At 37.3% G+C, this 20,752-nt stretch overlaps 1 protein-coding gene across 1 annotated transcript in view; it reads right to left on the reverse strand.

The window, feature by feature from the left end:
• Nucleotides 1–8: 8 nt before the first annotated feature.
• The window catches only part of LOC131127768 (breakpoint cluster region protein), a 70,550-nt gene continuing 49,806 nt past the window's right edge, over nucleotides 9–20,752 (reverse strand). Inside the window, exons 16-23 of the mRNA XM_058069993.2 lie at nucleotides 19,062–19,193; nucleotides 11,110–11,169; nucleotides 5,724–5,833; nucleotides 5,444–5,583; nucleotides 5,066–5,200; nucleotides 4,004–4,109; nucleotides 2,563–2,725; nucleotides 9–2,490 (exon numbers count right to left, since the gene is read on the reverse strand). Of these exons, the coding sequence (XP_057925976.2) occupies nucleotides 2,401–2,490; nucleotides 2,563–2,725; nucleotides 4,004–4,109; nucleotides 5,066–5,200; nucleotides 5,444–5,583; nucleotides 5,724–5,833; nucleotides 11,110–11,169; nucleotides 19,062–19,193 (936 nt within the window). The 3' untranslated portion in view covers nucleotides 9–2,400. The remainder of the gene's footprint in view (nucleotides 2,491–2,562; nucleotides 2,726–4,003; nucleotides 4,110–5,065; nucleotides 5,201–5,443; nucleotides 5,584–5,723; nucleotides 5,834–11,109; nucleotides 11,170–19,061; nucleotides 19,194–20,752) is intronic.

Below are 20,752 nucleotides of genomic sequence, written 5' to 3' on the forward strand. Positions count from 1 at the left end.
TGATTCTGAAGAAGAAAGACAGCTTTATGACAATAATGTTAGGTAGTCTTTATTTCAAGAAATCATACATTACATTACACATTTGGCCATTGTTCACTAATTGTGTATTTTACATGAATCACAAGTAGAAAGTCTTAGTTTGTGCTAAACAATCACATGCAAAGATTTGGAAAAATAACTCTTCTTATAAGCACTGTCTGCTTTTTTTTTCTATTATTTATTTTTTACAGAGCTTTGCCATGAATACAATAAGGGGGGTATTAAGCCTGCTATTACCCCTGGAGTATTGGATATATTCCTTTTGAGCTTCATTACTGTGCAATGATGAGATTTATGATTGTAAAAATGTAAGTCAATGGCTCAATAAACTAAACAAGACAGTGTTTGGTAAGATACTAGAGTAGGAATGCAGTTAGAACACAGACAATCTTACATATATCAGATGAAAAATAAGAAAAACAGACAATATGAAGAACAGGCTCAAGCAGGAGTGTCCAAATCTTTGGACCATAAAATGGAAAAATTAAGAACGTGGGAGTAACTTTTAATACATTTTGTATATTAAAGATGCTAATAATCCAATATAAATCAATATATGCCAAGTTATCTGAAACAAATTAGATATCAAGTAATATATCGACATTTGGACACCCCTTGGTTAAAGGAACTGAAATTAAAATAAAACATTTAAACAGTAGATTCTTATTTATTTGCGCATGAAATGAAACACTTCCAATTTGAGTCCACTTCAACATGCCTGCATGTTGGGACAAAAAAACCCTTCAACTATTAAAAGGAATAATAATACTGTCAGCAGGCAAACATAGCATTATCCAAATTTTTAAAAATATTTAATTACGACAAATAATTGGTTGCACGGTGCACAAGCGGTTAGCATGTTGGCCTCACCTCTCTATTGTACTCAGGCTTCCTATCACATTCCTCTGAATTGTCCAGAGTTGTGAATGGTTGTTTGTCTACGTATATCTGCCTTGTGATTGGTCGACGACCAGTCCAGTAAATGCACAAGTAAATAGCAGAATTAACCTAATCATCTTGATACATTGACGTAGATGTTTTCCTCCGATTTAGGATCAACATTTTCAATAAAATTGACTGTTGTAATTATTCGATTAGCTTCAGTGACTTTTCTCTTCAATTGCCATTGTTCACTCGAGGCACAATCCAGTTTGAACCGTTTCAGGGACAGCGGTCACTACAGTGGCCACTCATTGGTCAACTTTTGTAAGTGCAAAAAAATTTTTTTTAAATGTTAAAAGATCAAACATAAACATGTTTTATACTGTTTACAATATGTTTTTGTTTATATTGGTTTACTTAAAACTATATTTAATCAGTTGTTCAAATGTATGTTGTCCACTCTAATGGACACATCACCAACTCCTTGAAAAATGTATGATTTTTTAAAATGAAGGTGATAATTTTTTTCCGAAAAAATAAGAAAAAAAATATTTTTATTATTTTTATTATTATAATGCGTGCATGAAAGGGTTAAGCCCTAAATATGCCTCACATACGATTAAACACATTTTAAAGTACAAGATGTATTATTCACCCCGAATGAATGACAATGTAAGAGGATCCCTGACAAACTGTGTCTCAACATACAACTATGATGCGTTCAAGGACACTGAACAAAGTGAGAAATCTCAATGCTTGATGAAAAAACATTATCGGTAAAGCATGAAGATATTCATTCATTCATTTTCTACCGCTTTTCCTCACGAGGATCGCGGAGGGTGCTGGAGCCTATCCCAGCTGTCTTAGACAGCACATATAGCACATATAGACAAACAACCATTCACACTCACATTCATACCTATGGATAATTTGGAGTCGCTAATTAACCTAGCATGTTTTTGGAATGTGGGAGGAAACCGGAGTACCTGGAGAAAACTCACACATGCACGGGGAGAACATGGCCAAGAGTGGGATTGAACCCGGGTCTCCTTAGCTGTGAGGTCTGCGCGCTAACCACTTGAGCACCGTGCAGTCGCATAAAGATATAAACATGTAAAAATTTGTGTTTTTTTATGTAATATTTATTTATTTCAGGTTGACGGTTTCAGTTTTTTTTTTTTTAACATAGGCCCTGCGTAAATTAATTTATCTTCCATGCATATTGATAAGACCGTAAAAAACAAACTTTACAAATTGACTCTTTGCGAATATGGACCTAATGTGCATAATGACAGGTGATCATCTAATATATACTAGTATATATATATGAAGATGAATTTCATCCATACATCAAATTAAGGGTGTAAAAGCAGCAGGTCTTGACTCATGACGTGATGGCTCCACCTTGTGGTAAAACTGTGCATCCTATTCCAGTGAGTCTTTTTTCTAAGCAGAACATTTTAGCCAATAGGATTCCAGTTATACTTCAGTTGAGAAGAGAAGGCTTTGCCGTTTGCTATCAGGTGTTGGAATGTTCTCCAGCTGAAGGAAATAGAGCAGAACCTGCACCTGTGACGAAGCAAAAATATCAGCACACAATCCACAAAGCAGTATTAGATGCCACCAACGGCCATGTTCTACCTGAGCCATGACCTCCAGGGACCAGCTGTCGTTCATGGAGATGGGCTGTGAGCTGTTTATGCTGAGTTTGCTGTCCTTGTCTGAAGGCCGGAGCAGAGTGGGGCCGAAAACGGTGGCCAGATTGTGCAGAGACATTTTGTTGATGCACTCGTTTTCAGACACTCTGTTAGAAAAAGGAAATTACATCGTAACAAAACATTCATTCATATATAGACAAACAACCATTCACACTCACATTCATACCTATGGACAATTTGGAGTCGCTAATTAACCTAGCATGTTTTTGGAATGTGGGAGGAAACCGGAGTACCCGGAGAAAACCCACGCATGCACGGGGAGAACATGTAAACTCCGCACAGAGATGCCCGAGCGGGGAATTGAACCCGGGTCTCCTAGCATGTGAGACCTGGCAAAACGGCAACAGCAGCAGAGTCAACTATAATGGGTAATATGAATGGAAAGATGACTGTAGGGGTGTTATTTCATTTCTAGAGGGCTCTATAAATATTAATTCATTAATTCATTAATTTTCTACCGCTTGTCGCGGGGGGTGCTGGAGCCTATCCCAGCTGTCTTCGGGCGAGAGGCGGGGTTACACCCTGGACTGGTGGCCAGCCAATCACAGGGCACATATAGACAAACAACCATTCACACTCACATTCATACCTATGGACAATTTGGAGTCGCTAATTAACCTAGCATGTTTTTTGGAATGTGGGAGGAAACCGGAATACCCGGAGAAAACCCACGCATGCACGGGGAGAACATGCAAATTGGAGGAATTGAACCCTGGTCTCCTAACTGTGAGGTCTGCGCGCTAACCACTAGACCGCCGTGCCGCCCTTGTAACAAAACAATACCACAATTTAAAGCATAGCCCACACTTCCTCAGCAGGAAGTTATCCAGCATGCTTTGTGGGCTATAAATGCTAAATATTATTTTGCATTGGTATAAGCATGTAATGTATGTTGATACATTGTGTGTTCCATATGTGTTTTTTTATTGCATTGTAAGTGCGGTACAAGGTGGTTGCACGGCGGTCTAGTGGTTAGCGCGCAGATCTCACAGCTAGGAGACCAGGGTTCAATTCCACCCTCGGTGGCCATCTCTGTGTGGAGTTTGCATGTTCTCCCCGTGCATGCGTGGGTTTTTCTCCGGGTACTCCGGTTTCGTCCCACATTCCAAAAACATGCTAGGTTAATTAGCGACTCCAAATTGTCCATAGGTATGAATGTGAGTGTGAATGGTTGTTTGTTTATATGTGCCCTGTGATTGGCTGATGACCACCAGTCCAGGGTGTACCCCGCCTCTCGCCCGAAGACAGCTGGGATAGGCTCCAGCACCCCCGTGACCCTCGTGAGGATAAGCGGTAGAAAATGAATGGATGAATGAATGAAGTGCGGTACACACACACACACACACATGTTAAATGTGCCTTACCTTTTCAGGTGATCCAGCAGGAAGAGGAAGGTGACCAAATTAGGCTCTGGTAGAGAAAGCAGCAGGTTGAGCATGCAGCTCTCCTTGGCCACACTGTCAGAGAGAGCTGTAAGAACAGGTTAGATGTAAGTCATATACAGCAGAGGTGTCGGGTATAGGAGCATCAATCCCACGGGTGTCCAATGTGCGGCCTGGGGGCCAAAACAATGACAGCAGCTACCTTGCACAAAAACATTAATTCATTCATTTTCTACCACTTATCCTCACAAAGGTCGCAGGAGGTGCTGGAGCCTATCCCAGCTGTCTTCTGGCGAGAGGCGGGGTACACCCTTGATATTAACTATTTTTTTGCGTTATAATGCACAGAAAAGGCAAATAAATATGTGTTCATGTTTCACATAAGGATTGTGAATGATGGGCAAAATTGCTCAAAAAGTGCAGTTCCCCTTTAATCCATCCATTTTCTACTGGATGTCTTCTTGTCCTGAGCTGGAGCCTACCCCAGCTGACCTTTTAACCATTCATTCATTCATTTTCAACCGCTTATTTTCTACCGCGGGGTGCTGGAGCCTATCCCAGCTGTCTTCAGGCGAGAGGCGGGGTACACCCTGGACTGGTGGCCAGCCAATCACAGGGCACATATAGACAAACAACCATTCACACTCACATTCATACCTATGGACAATTTGGAGTCGCTAATTAACCTAGCATGTTTTTGGAATGTGGGAGGAAACCGGAGTACCCGGAGAAAACCCACGCATGCACGGGGTGAACATGGCCGAGAGTGGGATTGAACCCGGGTCTCCTTAGCTGTGAGGTCTGCGCGCTAACCACTTTTCCACCGTGCAGTAGCATAAAGATATAAACATGTAAAAAATTGTGTTTTTTTTAATGTAATATTTATTTATTTCAGGTTGACGGTTTCAAACTCCACACAAGGTGGAATTGAACCCTGGTCTCCTAGCTGTGAGGTCTGCGCGCTAACCACTAAACCGCCGTGCCGCCCCGCCCTTACATACAGTATGATTAATTTGCTGTTGAAAATCGAGTAGAATTACTCACCAACACCCCCAGAAAAGTTGGGGTACAGCTCATCAGTGAAAAGAGGCTCCGGCAGCTCCCGGAAATACAACTTGAGCGTCCCGGCGATGGCGTTGACGTCCATGTCCCTCATCATCACAGACACGTCCTTGTTGTCTAGCAGGAAGAAGACAAATTGGAAATAAACATTGAACTATGGAAGAAAGTATGCTCATATAAGGATGCCCAGCAACCTGTGACATCACAGGGAGCCAGTGTTAGAAAAAACTCTCTGAAACCGAGCATTCAGGGTTGCCGTAGGTAGCTGCTACCAGTGACAGCTAGGCTAAACCGTTGTGGCCAGAAAGTCCAAAGTCATCGACTTCATTTTGGTCTCAAAATGTCGAACATGGAACTCACTGCAATCGAAGGCAGCCTTCAGAGCTTGGATATCCGTTGCCACGCCAGACACTCTGTAGATGCCCACTTCTTCCATCCCTCGGCGCTCTATCTCCTCAACACACTGCCTCACAATGAGAGGAACCTTGGAGCGCTCCCGTCTGTCGAAGCGTGCAAAAGGCAGACTTTGTTCAATCGACAGACAAGAACATATAACGCATCTTTCATATCAGATCTTTAGGATTCCAGTAAACATCACAAAAAGAGTTCTACTGAAACGTGTCATGGATGATGAACTTACTTTGTGACGACATGGATTTTCACCCCAAACACACCGGACTGTTTCCGTGAAGGCATACGCTTGAGACTGAACTCTCTGCTGGTGAACTTCATGGAAAGCTTGACCTCAACCTGGACATGGAAGATAGAATGAGAAAAGCCTCTTACATGACGCCTGGTCAATAAGTCCTTAAAGCTGCATTAACTGCTAGCCATAACACATTCAGTGGAATTTAGGAATCGCTCAACGATATCGTCATGTATCCCAGGGGTGTCCCAAAAGACCCACGGCTCGTTCTTCAATATTGTAAACACAGACCACATTAAAAAAAAATTGAAATGTAGAAATATACTAGGAATGTGTTGAAATCTATTGATCGACTGAGGATCGAACCAGCAGTCATCAGGTTTGGAGACAACCTGAGCTATGCCCACACGAAGTTAAATGAAATGCTGCCCCCTACTGATGAATCAGTACCAATCCGATGGCTGTTGGTTCGATCCTCGTGTAACTGTTCATGTTTATACATAATGTTTATATATAAAAATGGAGAATGGTTGAAATGTATCAACATGTATCAACAATTACACGAGGATCGAACCAACAGCCATCGTGTTGGATGAATCAGTACCAATCCAACAGCTGTTAGTTCGATCCTCATGTAATTGTTCATGTTTATACATCATGTTTATATCTAAAAATCGAGAATGATTGAAATGCATCAACATGTATCAACAATTACACGAGGATCGAACCAACAGCCATCGTGTTGGATGAATCAGTGCCAACCCGATGGCTGTTGGTTCGATCCTTGTGTAATTGTTCATGTTTATACATCATGTTTATATATAAAAATGGAGAATGGTTGAAATGTATCAACATGTATCAACAATTACACGAGGATCGAACCAACAGCCATCGTGTTGGATGAATCAGTGCCAACCCGATGGCTGTTGGTTCGATCCTTGTGTAATTGTTCATGTTTATACATCATGTTTATATATAAAAATGGAGAATGGTTGAAATGTATCAACATGTATCAACAATTACACGAGGATCGAACCAACAGCCATCGTGTTGGATGAATCAGTACCAACCCGATGGCTGTTGGTTCGATCCCCGTGTAATTGTTCATGTTTATACATAATGTTTAGATATAAAATGGAGAATGATTGAAATGTATCAACATGTATCAACAATTACACAAGGATCGAACCAACAGCCATCGGGTTGGTACTGATGAATCAGTACCAATCTGTACCAATGAATCAGTACCAATCCGATGGCTGTTGGTTCGATCCTCGTGTAATTGTTCATGTTTATAATTAATGTTTATATATAAAAATGGAGAATGGTTGAAATGTATCAACATGTACCAACAATTACACGAGGATCGAACCAACAGCCATCGTGTTGGATGAATCAGTACCAATCCAACAGCTGTTAGTTCGATCCTCGTGTAATTGTTCATGTTTATACATCAATTTTTATATATAAAAATGGAGAATGATTGAAATGTATCAACATGTATCAACAATTACACGAGGATTGAACCAACAGCCATCGTGTTGGATGAATTAGTACCAATCCAACGGCTGTTGGTTCGATCCTCGTGTAATTGTTCATGTTTATACATCATGTTTATATATAAAAATGGAGAATGATTGAAATGTATCAACATGTATCAACAATTACACGAGGATCGAACCAACAGCCATCGTGTTGGATGAATCAGTACCAACCCGATGGCTGTTGGTTCGATCCTCGTGTAATTGTTCATGTTTATACATCATGTTTATATATAAAAATGGACAATGATTGAAATGTATCAACATGTATCAACAATTACACGAGGATCGAACCAACAGCCATCGTGTTGGATGAATCAGTACCAACCCGATGACTGTTGGTTCGATCCCCGTGTAATTGTTCATGTTTATACATAATGTTTATATATAAAAATGGAGAATGGTTGAAATGTATCAACATGTACCAACAATTACACGAGGATTGAACCAACAGCCATCGTGTCGGATGAATTAGTACCAATCCAACAGCTGTTAGTTCGATCCTCGTGTAATTGTTCATGTTTATACATCATGTTTATATCTAAAAATCGAGAATGATTGAAATGCATCAACATGTATCAACAATTACACAAGGATAGAACCAACAGCCATCGTGTTGGATGAATCAGTACCAACCCGATGGCTGTTGGTTCGATCCTTGTGTAATTGTTCATGTTTATACATCATATTTAGATATAAAAATGAAGAATGATTGAAATGTAATAACATGTATCAACAATTACACGAGGATCGAACCAACACCCATCATGTCGGATGAATCAGTACCAATCCAACGGCTGTTGGTTCGATCCTCGTGTAATTGTTCATGTTTATACATCAATTTTTATATATAAAAATGGAGAATGATTGAAATGTATCAACATGTATCAACAATTACACGAGGATCGAACCAACAGCCATCGTGCTGGATGAATCAGTACCAACCCGATGGCTGTTGGTTCGATCCTTGTGTAATTGTTCATGTTTATACATCATGTTTATATATAAAAATGGAGAATGATTGAAATGTATCAACATGTATCAACAATTACACGAGGATTGAACCAACAGCCATCATGTTGGATGAATTAGTACCAATCCAACGGCTGTTGGTTCGATCCTCGTGTAATTGTTCATGTTTATACATCATGTTTATATATAAAAATGGAGAATGATTGAAATGTATCAACATGTACCAACAATTACACGAGGATCGAACCAACAGCCATCGTGCTGGATGAATCAGTACCAACTCGATGGCTGTTGGTTCGATCCTCATGTAATTGTTCATGTTTATACATCAATTTTTATATATAAAAATGGAGAATGATTGAAATGTATCAACATGTACCAACAATTACACGAGGATCGAACCAACAGCCATCGTGTGGGATGAATCAGTACCAACTCGATGGCTGTTGGTTCGATCCTCATGTAATTGTTCATGTTTATACATCAATTTTTATATATAAAAATGGAGAATGATTGAAATGTATCAACATGTATCAACAATTACACGAGGATTGAACCAACAGCCATCGTGTTGGATGAATCAGTACCAACCCGATGGCTGTTGGTTCGATCCTTGTGTAATTGTTCATGTTTATACATAATGTTTATATATAAAAATGGAGAATGATTGAAATGTATCAACATGTATCAACAATTACACGAGGATCGAACCAACAGCCATCGTTTTGGATGAATTAGTACCAATCCAACAGCTGTTAGTTCGATCCTCGTGTAATTGTTCATGTTTATACATCATGTTTATATCTAAAAATCGAGAATGATTGAAATGCATCAACATGTATCAACAATTACACGAGGATCGAACCAACAGCCATGGTGTCGGATGAATCAGTACCAATCCAACGGCTGTTGGTTCGATCCTCGTGTAATTGTTCATGTTTATACATCAATTTTTATATATAAAAATGGAGAATGATTGAAATGTATCAACATGTATCAACAATTACACAAGGATTGAACCAACAGCCATCGTGTTGGATGAATCAGTACCAACCCGATGGCTGTTGGTTCGATCCTCATGTAATTGTTCATGTTTATACATAAATATAAAAATGGAGAATGGTTGAAATGTATCAACATGTACCAACAATTACACGAGGATCGAACCAACAGCCATCGTGTTGGATGAATCAGTACCACCCCGATGGCTGTTGGTTCGATCCTTGTGTAATTGTTCATGATCATACATAATGTTTATATATAAAAATGGAGAATGATTGAAATGTATCAACATGTATCAACAACGAGGATCGAACCAACAGCCATCGTGCTGGATGAATCAGTACCAACCCGATGGCTGTTGGTTCGATCCCCGTGTAATTGTTCATGTTTATACATAATGTTTATATATAAAAATGGAGAATGATTGAAATGTATCAACATGTACCAACAATTACACGAGGATCGAACCAACAGCCATCGTGTCGGATGAATCAGTACCAATCCAACAGCTGTTGGTTCGATCCTCGTGTAATTGTTCATGTTTATACATCATGTTTATATATAAAAATGGAGAATGATTGAAATGTATCAACATGTACCAACAATTACACGAGGATCGAACCAACACCCATCGTGTCGGATGAATCAGTACCAATCCAACGGCTGTTGGTTCGATCCTCGTGTAATTGTTCATGTTTATACATCATGTTTATATATAAAAATGGAGAATGGTTGAAATGTATCAACATGTATCAACAATTACACGAGGATCGAACCAACAGCCATCGTGCTGGATGAATCAGTACCAACTCGATGGCTGTTGGTTCGATCCTTGTGTAATTGTTCATGTTTATACATAATGTTTATATATAAAAATGGAGAATGATTGAAATGTATCAACATGTACCAACAATTACACGAGGATCGAACCAACAGCCATCGTGTCGGATGAATCAGTACCAATCCAACGGCTGTTGGTTCGATCCTCGTGTAATTGTTCATGTTTATACATAATGTTTATTTATAAAAATGGAGAATGATTGAAATGTATCAACATGTATCAACAATTACACGAGGATCGAACCAACAACCATCGGGTTGGTACTGATGAATCAGTTCCGACCAGTTCGATCCTTGTGTAATTGTTCATGTTTATACATAATGTTCATATATAAAAATGGAGAATGACTGAAATGTATCAACATGTATCAACAATTACACGAGGATCGAACCAACACCCATCGAGTTGGTACTGATTCATCAGTAGGGGGCAGCATTTCATTTACCTTCATGTCTGTTTTTTTTAACCAGACTAAAAATGGCAGAATTTGAAATATTTTATTCCACTTCATTTTTTTCAGTCGTACTGAAAAATCTGATGGTTGCTGATTCGATCCTCAGTTGGGGAGTAGATTTGAACCCATTTCTAGGATATTCCTACATTGATTTTACATTTCAGTTCAGCATTAGCCATTAGCCTTAGCATTAAAATTGCTTCACAAGGATTTGACTAAGAAGGACAGTAAAAGAAACCTCAAATAATACATTTTTTAAACATATTTACAATTTCTTATTGCCTTACTGTTAGTATTACTGTCTGACGTCAACTTAAGCAGTTGTCAACTAGGAATTGCTTGCACATTTACTTAAGTACATAAGGAGAATTGATGATAATGAAGGATTTTTCAACAGTTTTCATATGAACGACTCATTCGGGTATCTAATTTTATGTGAAGAAAATCGTTCAAGCATGTACGCCTACGTCAAGTAGTGGACCAAGACTTAATAAGTTGGTCAACACGGACATAAAGGACATTTATTTAATTGAGTTCCATTGAATAACTTATATCTCTTTATTGACTTACCCCATTCATAGCAATAACCGTCCTCTGCCAGTCTTTGTTTTGCAGGTTCTGTGGATCCAACTGTGAAAAGAAAATGGTCAAAGTCATGATCATGTTTGCAGTACGGCAGAACGATTCTGTAGTAACATCCCATCACTATACCACATGATACCAACAATGGATCAAATCATACCTCCCGTATCCATTCATAACTGCAACCTCCTAAATTACGCATCTGTCCTAAAGTGTTCCCCCAAGGTTCAGTTCTGGACCTGAAATACCACTGATCACAAATCGATTCGCATTTCGATCTCTGCCACGCACACAAACACTGACTGTACAACAATTTCCTAAAATTTAACTACAGTAAAGTCTCGTTATATCGATATTCTCGGGAGTCGGAAAAAATATCGATATAACCGGACTATCCATATATCCGATCCTGCGCCGAACTGCATTAAAAGTGGGCAATAATGCACTCGACATTGTTCTATACACACGAGAGAAACCACGAACGCCAGCATGTACATATGAAAAACAGTGATTATTGCAAGCGATAAAAAGATATCTGAATACAACACAATTAAATACATGTATTTGTACGCTTGTGTCTTCGTTGGAATAGGTGTGTATGCTATGTCAGTTGGTTCTTCACCCTCATCATCCTCGTCATCCTCGTCATGAAAACACTAAGTCTATTCACTGAATCTTCCCTCTAAATTATACAAATATTTACTCCTTTACTTCAAAAGATTGTTTAATACTTACCTCATATTAATTACCTGTAATCCTCTAATTACCGTCCGTCGGTGGAAAAGCCGAAACGGTGTTAGCCGAAAATCAAACAATACGCCGTTTACAGATTTCTCTAATGGTTGTATTGAAATCCTTAAGCAAAGATTGATTTAAGCTGCTTTTGTATCGATATAAGCAGACCAAATTGGCTGGCTGGAGATGAAAAGGGCATCGTAGTAACCGGGTTATCATAATAACCGGGTATCGTACTAACCGGAACTAATTATATCATAAAAGACTAGAAATTTGCCGGGAAATGAAAATAGTATCGTAATAAACAGTACTATCGATATAACCGATATCGATATAACGAGACTTTACTGTATAGTAAAACAGAATTCATCAATATTGGTCCAAAATCTCATAGTCAATAAATGCAAGCTCCTCAGTCCAACTCCCCAGGGTCCTCTAAGCACATCCAGTTTAAGGTCCTATTCTTCACCCACAAAGCCATTCATGACCTGGACTGCTTCTGTTGGAAACAAGCCTTCTCCATGGATGCCCTCTCCCATCAGAAGCCATCAGTGAATGGCAAAATTTTTATGAATAATTGATACACTCATGGGCTGCACGGCCATATTTCATACGGTTCGGTTTTCGACTGACCTTTTCAAACTGATGAATAACAAAAATATATATAATAATCCCTCGATCTGGTGTACATATTATGTTGCGTGCATAATGTTATTAAAATAAACAATTATTTTTAAAAATAAAATAAAATAAAATAAAATAAAATAAAATAAAATAAAATAAAATAAAATAAAATAATTTTTTTAAAGATATATACAGTCACAAAAAAAATTAGACCATCTTTATTTCTTCTGTGTGAATGAATAACAAAAATATATATAATAATCCCTCGATCTGGTGTACATATTATGTTGCGTGCATAATGTTATTAAAATAAACAATTATTTTTAAAAATGTAAATAAAATAAAATAAAATAAAATAAAATAAAATAAAATAAAATAAAATAAAATAAAATAAAATAAAATAAAATAAAATAAAATAAAATAAAATAAATTAAAATAAAATAAAATAAAATAATTTTTTATTAAAGATATATACAGTCACAAAAAAAATTAGACCATCTTTGTTTCTTCTGTTTGAATGAATAACAAAAATACATATCATAATCCCTCGATCTGGTGTACATATTATGTTGCGTGCATAATGTTATTAAAATGAACAATTATTTTTAAAAATGTAAATAAAATAAAATAAAATAAAATAAAATAAAATAAAATAAAATAAAATAAAATAAAATAAAATAAAATAAATACTATATTAAAAAGATGCTGTATACAACACATGTGTGAACATTCCACCACCATATGTCATGTTCCACATGTCAATATCAGCTGATATTGGTATCAGAAATTTAGTTTAGAGTTGGATGATATCGGGGTTGTCAGCCAAAAAAAAGCCAATATGGGACATCACTAGTAAACAATGGTACTACATGTATGCGTACGTGAAAGAGATGTGTTTTCTACAACAACAACAAAAAATGTGACCAAAATTTCGCCAATTTGCCAAGTCCAAGTCCTCCTTTACCTTTGGTCTGAGCAGACTGCTCCGGACTCTGTCCCAAAGACGAGCCCCTGAACTCGAAGATCTCCTGGGAGTCATGTCCACCTCTTCTTCCAGTGCACTAAACATCTGATACTCACTTTCTTCACTGGGATTGCACTCACTCATCATTTTTCCTGGCATGAACCCCGTCACCTTTCTAAAATGTCTCCTTCACTGACAACAAAACAGGAAACCGTTCCGACTGTGAGCACACATCCAATAATCTTTTTGCCTTGGCATCTTGAAAATCTTCCTTAAAGAAGCTCAGGATTCTTCCCAAACGTTCCATAGATATTGTAACACAGTCGATTTCACATGATGCTTTATTCCACAGCATCGGAGAAAGCAACAAAGCCATGCAGCCTTGCTGACCATGCTACCTTTGTGTTGGTCTACTTTTCTTGGTGGATTTGTGGGATTAACGCCCGAAGAATCCCCTCCTACCCTCATTATCAACGTGTCGACGCCTGCTGCTGCTTCTCACTGTCACAACCACAGAGTGGCAACTCAAGCTGACCACAATAGGATTGTCTGATTAGCACAAACGACAACATGTTAACATTCTCTTCACCTAAGCCAAGGGGCGTCACAACTGTGTCGATTGTTATTTATTGGCCTTTATAACAATACATTCAATTAATTAATTAGCATACATGTCAATGTTTGCAAGATGAAGTATTGCTCCAGAAAAATATCTGGAAATTTGGGGGAAAAAATAATAATTTAAGACACAATTTTCCACTACCACCCCAATTGTATAGTATTATTTGTTTCATTTTTTTGTTTCAAGTACCAAGCACACATTTTTGGTGAGGATTATAATAAAGATTACATCTGGTGTAAAAGTAAGGACACATTTCATACCAACAGTAAAATATGGTGGTGGTAGTGTGAAGGTCATGTTGGCAAGATGGAGTATTGCTCCAGAAAAATATGGGGAAATTTTTTTGGGAAAAAAAATTGAATTTAAGACACAATTTTCCACTACCAATTTTCCAGAAAAATATGGGGACATTTTTTGGGGAAAAAATTGAATTTAAGACACAATTTTCCACTACCACCTCAATTGTATAGTATTATTTGTTTCATTTTTTTGTTTCAAGTACCAAGCACACATTTTTGGTGAGGATTAGAATAAAGATTACATCTGGTGTAAAAGTAAGGCCACATTTCATACCAACAGTAAAATATGGTGGTGGTAGTGTGAAGGTCATGTTTGCAAGATGAAGTATTGCTCCAGAAAAATATGGGGAAATTTTTTTGGGAAAAAAATTGAATTTAAGACACAATTTTCCACTACCAATTTTCCAGAAAAATATGGGGAAATTTTTGGGGGAAAATTTTGAATTTAAGACACAATTTTCCACTACCACCTCAATTGTATAGTATTATTTGTTTCATTTTTTTGTTTCAAGTACCAAGCACACATTTTTGGTGAGGATTAGAATAAAGATTACATCTGGTGTAAAAGTAAGGACACATTTCATACCAACAGTAAAATATGGTGGTGGTAGTGTGAAGGTCATGTTGGCAAGATGGAGTATTGCTCCAGAAAAATATGGGGAAATTTTTTTGGGGAAAAAAAATGAATTTAAGACACAATTTTCCACTACCAATTTTCCAGAAAAATATGGGGAAATTTTTGGGGGAAAAATTTGAATTTAAGACACAATTTTCCACTACCACCTCAATTGTATAGTATTATTTGTTTCATTTTTTTGTTTCAAGTACCAAGCACACATTTTTGGTGAGGATTATAATAAAGATTACATCTGGTGTAAAAGTAAGGACACATTTCATACCAACAGTAAAATATGGTGGTGGTAGTGTGAAGGTCATGTTTGCAAGATGAAGTATTGCTCCAGAAAATTATGAGGAAATTGTTTTGGGAAAAAAAATTGAATTTAAGACACAATTTTCCACTACCAATTTTCCAGAAAAATATGGGGAAATTTTTGGGGGAAAAATTTGAATTTAAGACACAATTTTCCACTACCACCCCAATTGTATAGTATTATTTGTTTCATTTTTTTGTTTCAAGTACCAAGCACACATTTTTGGTGAGGATTATAATAAAGATTACATCTGGTGTAAAAGTAAGGACACATTTCATACCAACAGTAAAATATGGTGGTGGTAGTGTGAAGGTCATGTTTGCAAGATGAAGTATTGCTCCAGAAAAATATGGGGAAATTTTTGGGGGAAAAAATTTTGAATTTAAGACACAATTTTCCACTACCACCCCAATTGTATAGTATTATTTGTTTCATTTTTTCCGACAAGTACCAAGCACACATTTTTGGTGAGGATTATAATAAAGATTACATCTGGTGTAAAAGTAAGGCCACATTTCATACCAACAGTAAAATATGGTGGTGGTAGTGTGAATGTCATGTTTGCAAGATGAAGTATTGCTCCAGAAAAATATGGGGACATTTTTTTGGGAAAAAAAATTGAATTTAAGACACAATTTTTCACTACCAATTTTCCAGAAAAATATGGGGAAATTTTTTTGGGAAAATTTTGAATTTAAGACACAATTTTCCACTACCACCTCAATTGTATAGTATTATTTGTTTCATTTTTTTGTTTCAAGTACCAAGCACACATTTTTGGTGAGGATTATAATAAAGATTACATCTGGTGTAAAAGTAAGGACACATTTCATACCAACAGTAAAATATGGTGGTGGTAGTGTGAAGGTCATGTTTGCAAGATGAAGTATTGCTCCAGAAAAATATGGGGAAATTTTTTTGGGAAAAAAATTTGAATTTAAGACACAATTTTCCACTACCACCCCAATTGTATAGTATTATTTGTTTCATTTTTTTGTTTCAAGTACCAAGCACAAATTTTTGGTGAGGATTAGAATAAAGATTACATCTGGTGTAAAAGTAAGGACACATTTCATACCAACAGTAAAATATGGTGGTGGTAGTGTGAAGGTCTGGGGCTGTTTCTCTGCTTCAGGACCTGGAAAACTTGCTGTTATAAATTGAACCATGAATTATGCGGTCTACTTAAAAATCCATGTATTTAAATAAGAATGGGAGCCTGTATAAATTGTGGCCGATTTTACGGCTCTTAACTGTACCAAAAATTTTCTTGCAAAAAACGTATGATTACATCTTTTGTAGCAAATGAGTTAATGCGTCTTTGAGTACTCTGAAAAGCACTATACAAAAAAAAGTATTATTATTATTATTAAATGACACATTTTGATTATTTTGAAGGCGGACGGTGTTTGAGTGGTTTGGGCGCAGGCCACACAGCTAGGAGACTTGCGTTCGATTCCCCGCTGGTGCAGTTTGTATTTTCCATGGGGTTTTTTTCCGGGGACTCCGCTTTCTTCCCACATTCCAAAAACATTAATTCATTCATTTTCTACCGCTTTTTCTCACGAGGGTTGTGGGGGGGGGGGGGGTGCTGGAGCCTATCCCAGCCGTCTTCGGACGAGAGGAGACGCTGACACACCAAAGGTCATAAAAGTGCTCGAGTGTCGTTCTATCCGCAGGCCACACAACACAACAGAGTCGGACACACCTCCCCATCAGGGAAATCCCTTCACTGGTTGATCAAAGAGTGCTTTGTGAGTCCCTGTGGCATACTCTGGACCGGCGCCAACAGCACATTTGGTCAACCTAAAGTCTTAATCCACCCTCTGTCACAACAGGTTCAGATGAAGTGACCCATGAGCTAACACATAGCAGAGTTACTTTTCAACACACAAATAGGAGTCCCACAGGCGGGATCAGACAAAGAAGCGTGACCCGGGTCAGCAATGCAGATCATTCGCCACAAAGTTTAAAGTTACTGCAATAAATAGAGGGAGGAATCAAACACAGGTAATAGCTGTACTTTCTTTACAAAATAGTTCAACTATTCATTTGCAACGTATATTGTTCTCCATTGTGTCCCATACTTGGAGCCAAACTGGCAGACATTAAGTCAGTATGTGATATGTAAAATATCACTTACTTCATCAAAGTAGTTTTATCAAATAAAACTATTTTTATTTTTATTTTTATTTTTATTTTTATTTTTATTTTTATTTTTATTTTTATTTTTATTTTTATTTTTATTTTTATTTTTATTTTTATTTTTATTTTTATTTTTATTTTAAATTAAATTAAATTAAATTATTATAAAATTATTACACAATTATAAAATATTAAATTCAATTCAATTATTATAAAATTATTATAAAATTATTATAAAATTATTATAAAATTATTATAAAATTATTATAAAATTATTATAAAATTATAAAATATTAAATTAAATAAAAATAAAAATAAATTGAATTTTGATTTTTAAAAATAAAAATAAAAGAAATGAAATTTTAATTTTAATTTTAATTTTAATTTTAATTTTAATTTTAATTTTAATTTTAATTTTAATTTTAATTTTAATTTTAATTTTAATTTTAATTTTAATTTTAATTTTAATTTTAATTTTAATTTTAATTTTAATTTGGTGCTGTTTTGTTGAATGTGATTCAAACATCTAAGTATTCACAGCACAAAAACGAGGCAAGTACAATATAGCTACACTACATAAAATTCATTTCATTTCCAAACTGTACTTTGGAATGAAAAAAAAATTGGTTATTTCAATAAAATAAATGTTTAAAAAGGCATGGAATTGTAACTTTTTGGATGGAAAATATATTGAACCATGACTTAATCAGGTGTGTCCACATGTTTTCCACTGAGTGACATTGTGTATTAGTGTGAACTTAGTATGTATGATTGTTATTATTATATTTTCATTTTACATTATATATTTTTTTACATTTTTTAAATGTTACAAATATTTCAACTTTGTTCTTGTACATTTTGTGTTCTTAATATTATGACTTTATTGTCATATTTTGACTTTGTTATCAGCACTTTCCCATCATTATTTTATCTTTATTCTTGTAAAATGCACTTATTTTTCCTTTTTGCTGATATTTTTTTTCTTTTCATATTTAACTGTAGTTTTAGAAAGTGCAGAGTATACAAAACTGTGGTTTGGCCTACAGACAGTGCCACTGAGGAAAAGACAGGAAGCTAGAGGTAGCAGAGATGAAGATTGGGTGTGACCAGGATGGATAGGATCAGGAAGGAGTGCATGAGAGGGACATTCCATGTTATAGGCCTTGGAGATAAAGTCAGAGAGGCCAGACTGAGATGGTTGGGACATTTCCAGAGGAGAGATAGTCAATATATTGGTAGAAGGATGCTACCAGGTAGGAGGCGTAGAAGAAGACCAAAGAGGAGGTTTATGGATGTAGTGAAGGAGGACATGAGGGTAGTTGGTGTGAGCGAGACAGATGCAGAAGAAAGATTTGGATGGAAATTGATTTGCTTGGGAAAAGCCGGAATAGAAAGAAGAAGAAGAACAGCAGAGGGCCAATTAAAAAAACAACCATGTGCTGTAAATGGCCCACAGGCTGCACATTGGACATCACTACACTAAAATTTTGAACCCAACTATGAATTTTCTGTATTTTTATATCTATTAAATATTAAGTTAAAGCATTGTGACGTTAAACAAAATAAAATATTTTCCTTTAAGGGGCAAAAAAAAGAAAACCAATTCCAAATTCTTCTACCTTGATCTGTCCTTTGGCCACAATCTTGTCTGTCATCTCGCCATCTTCTTTGCTCTGTTTGGGTTTGCTGCAGGACTTTTCATAGCAGAGCAGCCTCAACGTCTGAGATCCTTCCAGCTCAATTTCAAACTCCTTGCATGCAAACAAGAACACACAAGTTTCCACCCGGTGAGCATCAATGAAAAAGCGATTGCCCCCTAAACCTAATAACTGGTTGCACCACTCTTAGCAGCAACAACTGCAATCAAGCATTGGCGATAACTTGCAATTAGTCTCTCTGTGGAAGAATGTTGCCCCACTCATCTTTGTATAATTGTTGTAATTCAGCCACAATGGAGGAGTTGTTATGGGGCCTTTTGTGACCTCTTGGATGAGTCGCCACAATGCTCCTGGGGTCATTTTGGTTGGGCGGCTACTCCTGGGAAGGTTCACCACTATCCCATGTTTTCACCATTTATGGATAATGGCTCTCACTGTGGTTTGCTGGAGTCCCAAAGCTTTATAAATGGCTTTATAAACAAAATCTTAATTAATCTGACCTAAGTTATATTTTAACAGGGGGGGTGGGGGGGGGGCAATCGCTATGTCTTTCTCTATTCTGGGTCTCACTTTCTTGTGGTGGAGTCATGACCTCACCTTATCTGAGGTAAGTGAGGCCTGCAGTTCTTTGGATGTTGTTGTGGGGCCTTTTGTGACCTCTTGGATGAGTCGCCACAATGCTCCTGGGGTAATTTTGGTTGGGCGGCTACTCCTGGGAAGGTTCACCACTATTCCATGTTTTCACCATTTATGGATAATGGCTCTCACTGTGGTTTGCTGGAGTCCCAAAGCTTTATAAACGGCTTTATAAACTAAAAGTTAATTAATCTGACTTAAGATATATTTTAACAGGGGGGGTGGGGGGGGGGCAATCACTATGTCTTTCTCTATTCCGGGTCTCACTTTCTTGTGGTGGAGTCATGACCTCACCTTATCTGAGGTAAGTGAGGCCTGCAGTTCTTTGGATGTTGTTGTGGGGCCTTTTGTGACTTCTTGGATGAGTCGCCACAGTGCTCCTGGGGTCATTTTGGTTGGTCGGCTACTCCTGGGAAGGTTCACCACTATTCCATGTTTTCACCATTTGTGGATAATGGCTCTCACTGTGGTTTGCTGGAGTCCCAAAGCTTTATAAACGGCTTTATAAACTAAATCTTAATTAATCTGACTTAAGTTATATTTTAACAGGGGGGGTGGGGGGGGCAATCACGATGTCTTTCTCTATTCTGGGTCTCACTTTCTTGTGGTGGAGTCATGACCTCACCTTATCTGAGGTAAGTGAGGCCTGCAGTTCTTTGGATGTTGTTGTGGGGCCTTTTGTGACCTCTTGGATGAGTCGCCACAATGCTCCTGGGGTCATTTTGGTTGGTCGGCTACTCCTGGGAAGGTTCACCACTATTCCATGTTTTCACCATTTGTAGATAATGGCTCTCACTGTGGTTTGCTGGAGTCCCAAAGCTTTATAAATGGCTTTATAAACAAAATCTTAATTAATTTGACTTAAGTTATATTTTAACAGGGGGGGTGGGGGGGCAATCACTTTGTCTTTCTCAATTCCGGGTCTCACGTTCTTGTGGTGGAGTCATGACCTCACCTTATCTGAGGTAAGTGAGGCCTGCAGTTCTTTGGATGTTGTTGTGGGGCCTTTTGTGACC

The sequence above is a fragment of the Doryrhamphus excisus genome, linkage group LG3 (genome assembly GCF_037039965.1).
Source record: "Doryrhamphus excisus strain RoL-2023G ecotype Guam linkage group LG3, RoL_Dexc_Guam_v1.1, whole genome shotgun sequence".
NCBI classification, from domain to species: Eukaryota; Metazoa; Chordata; class Actinopteri; order Syngnathiformes; family Syngnathidae; genus Doryrhamphus; species Doryrhamphus excisus.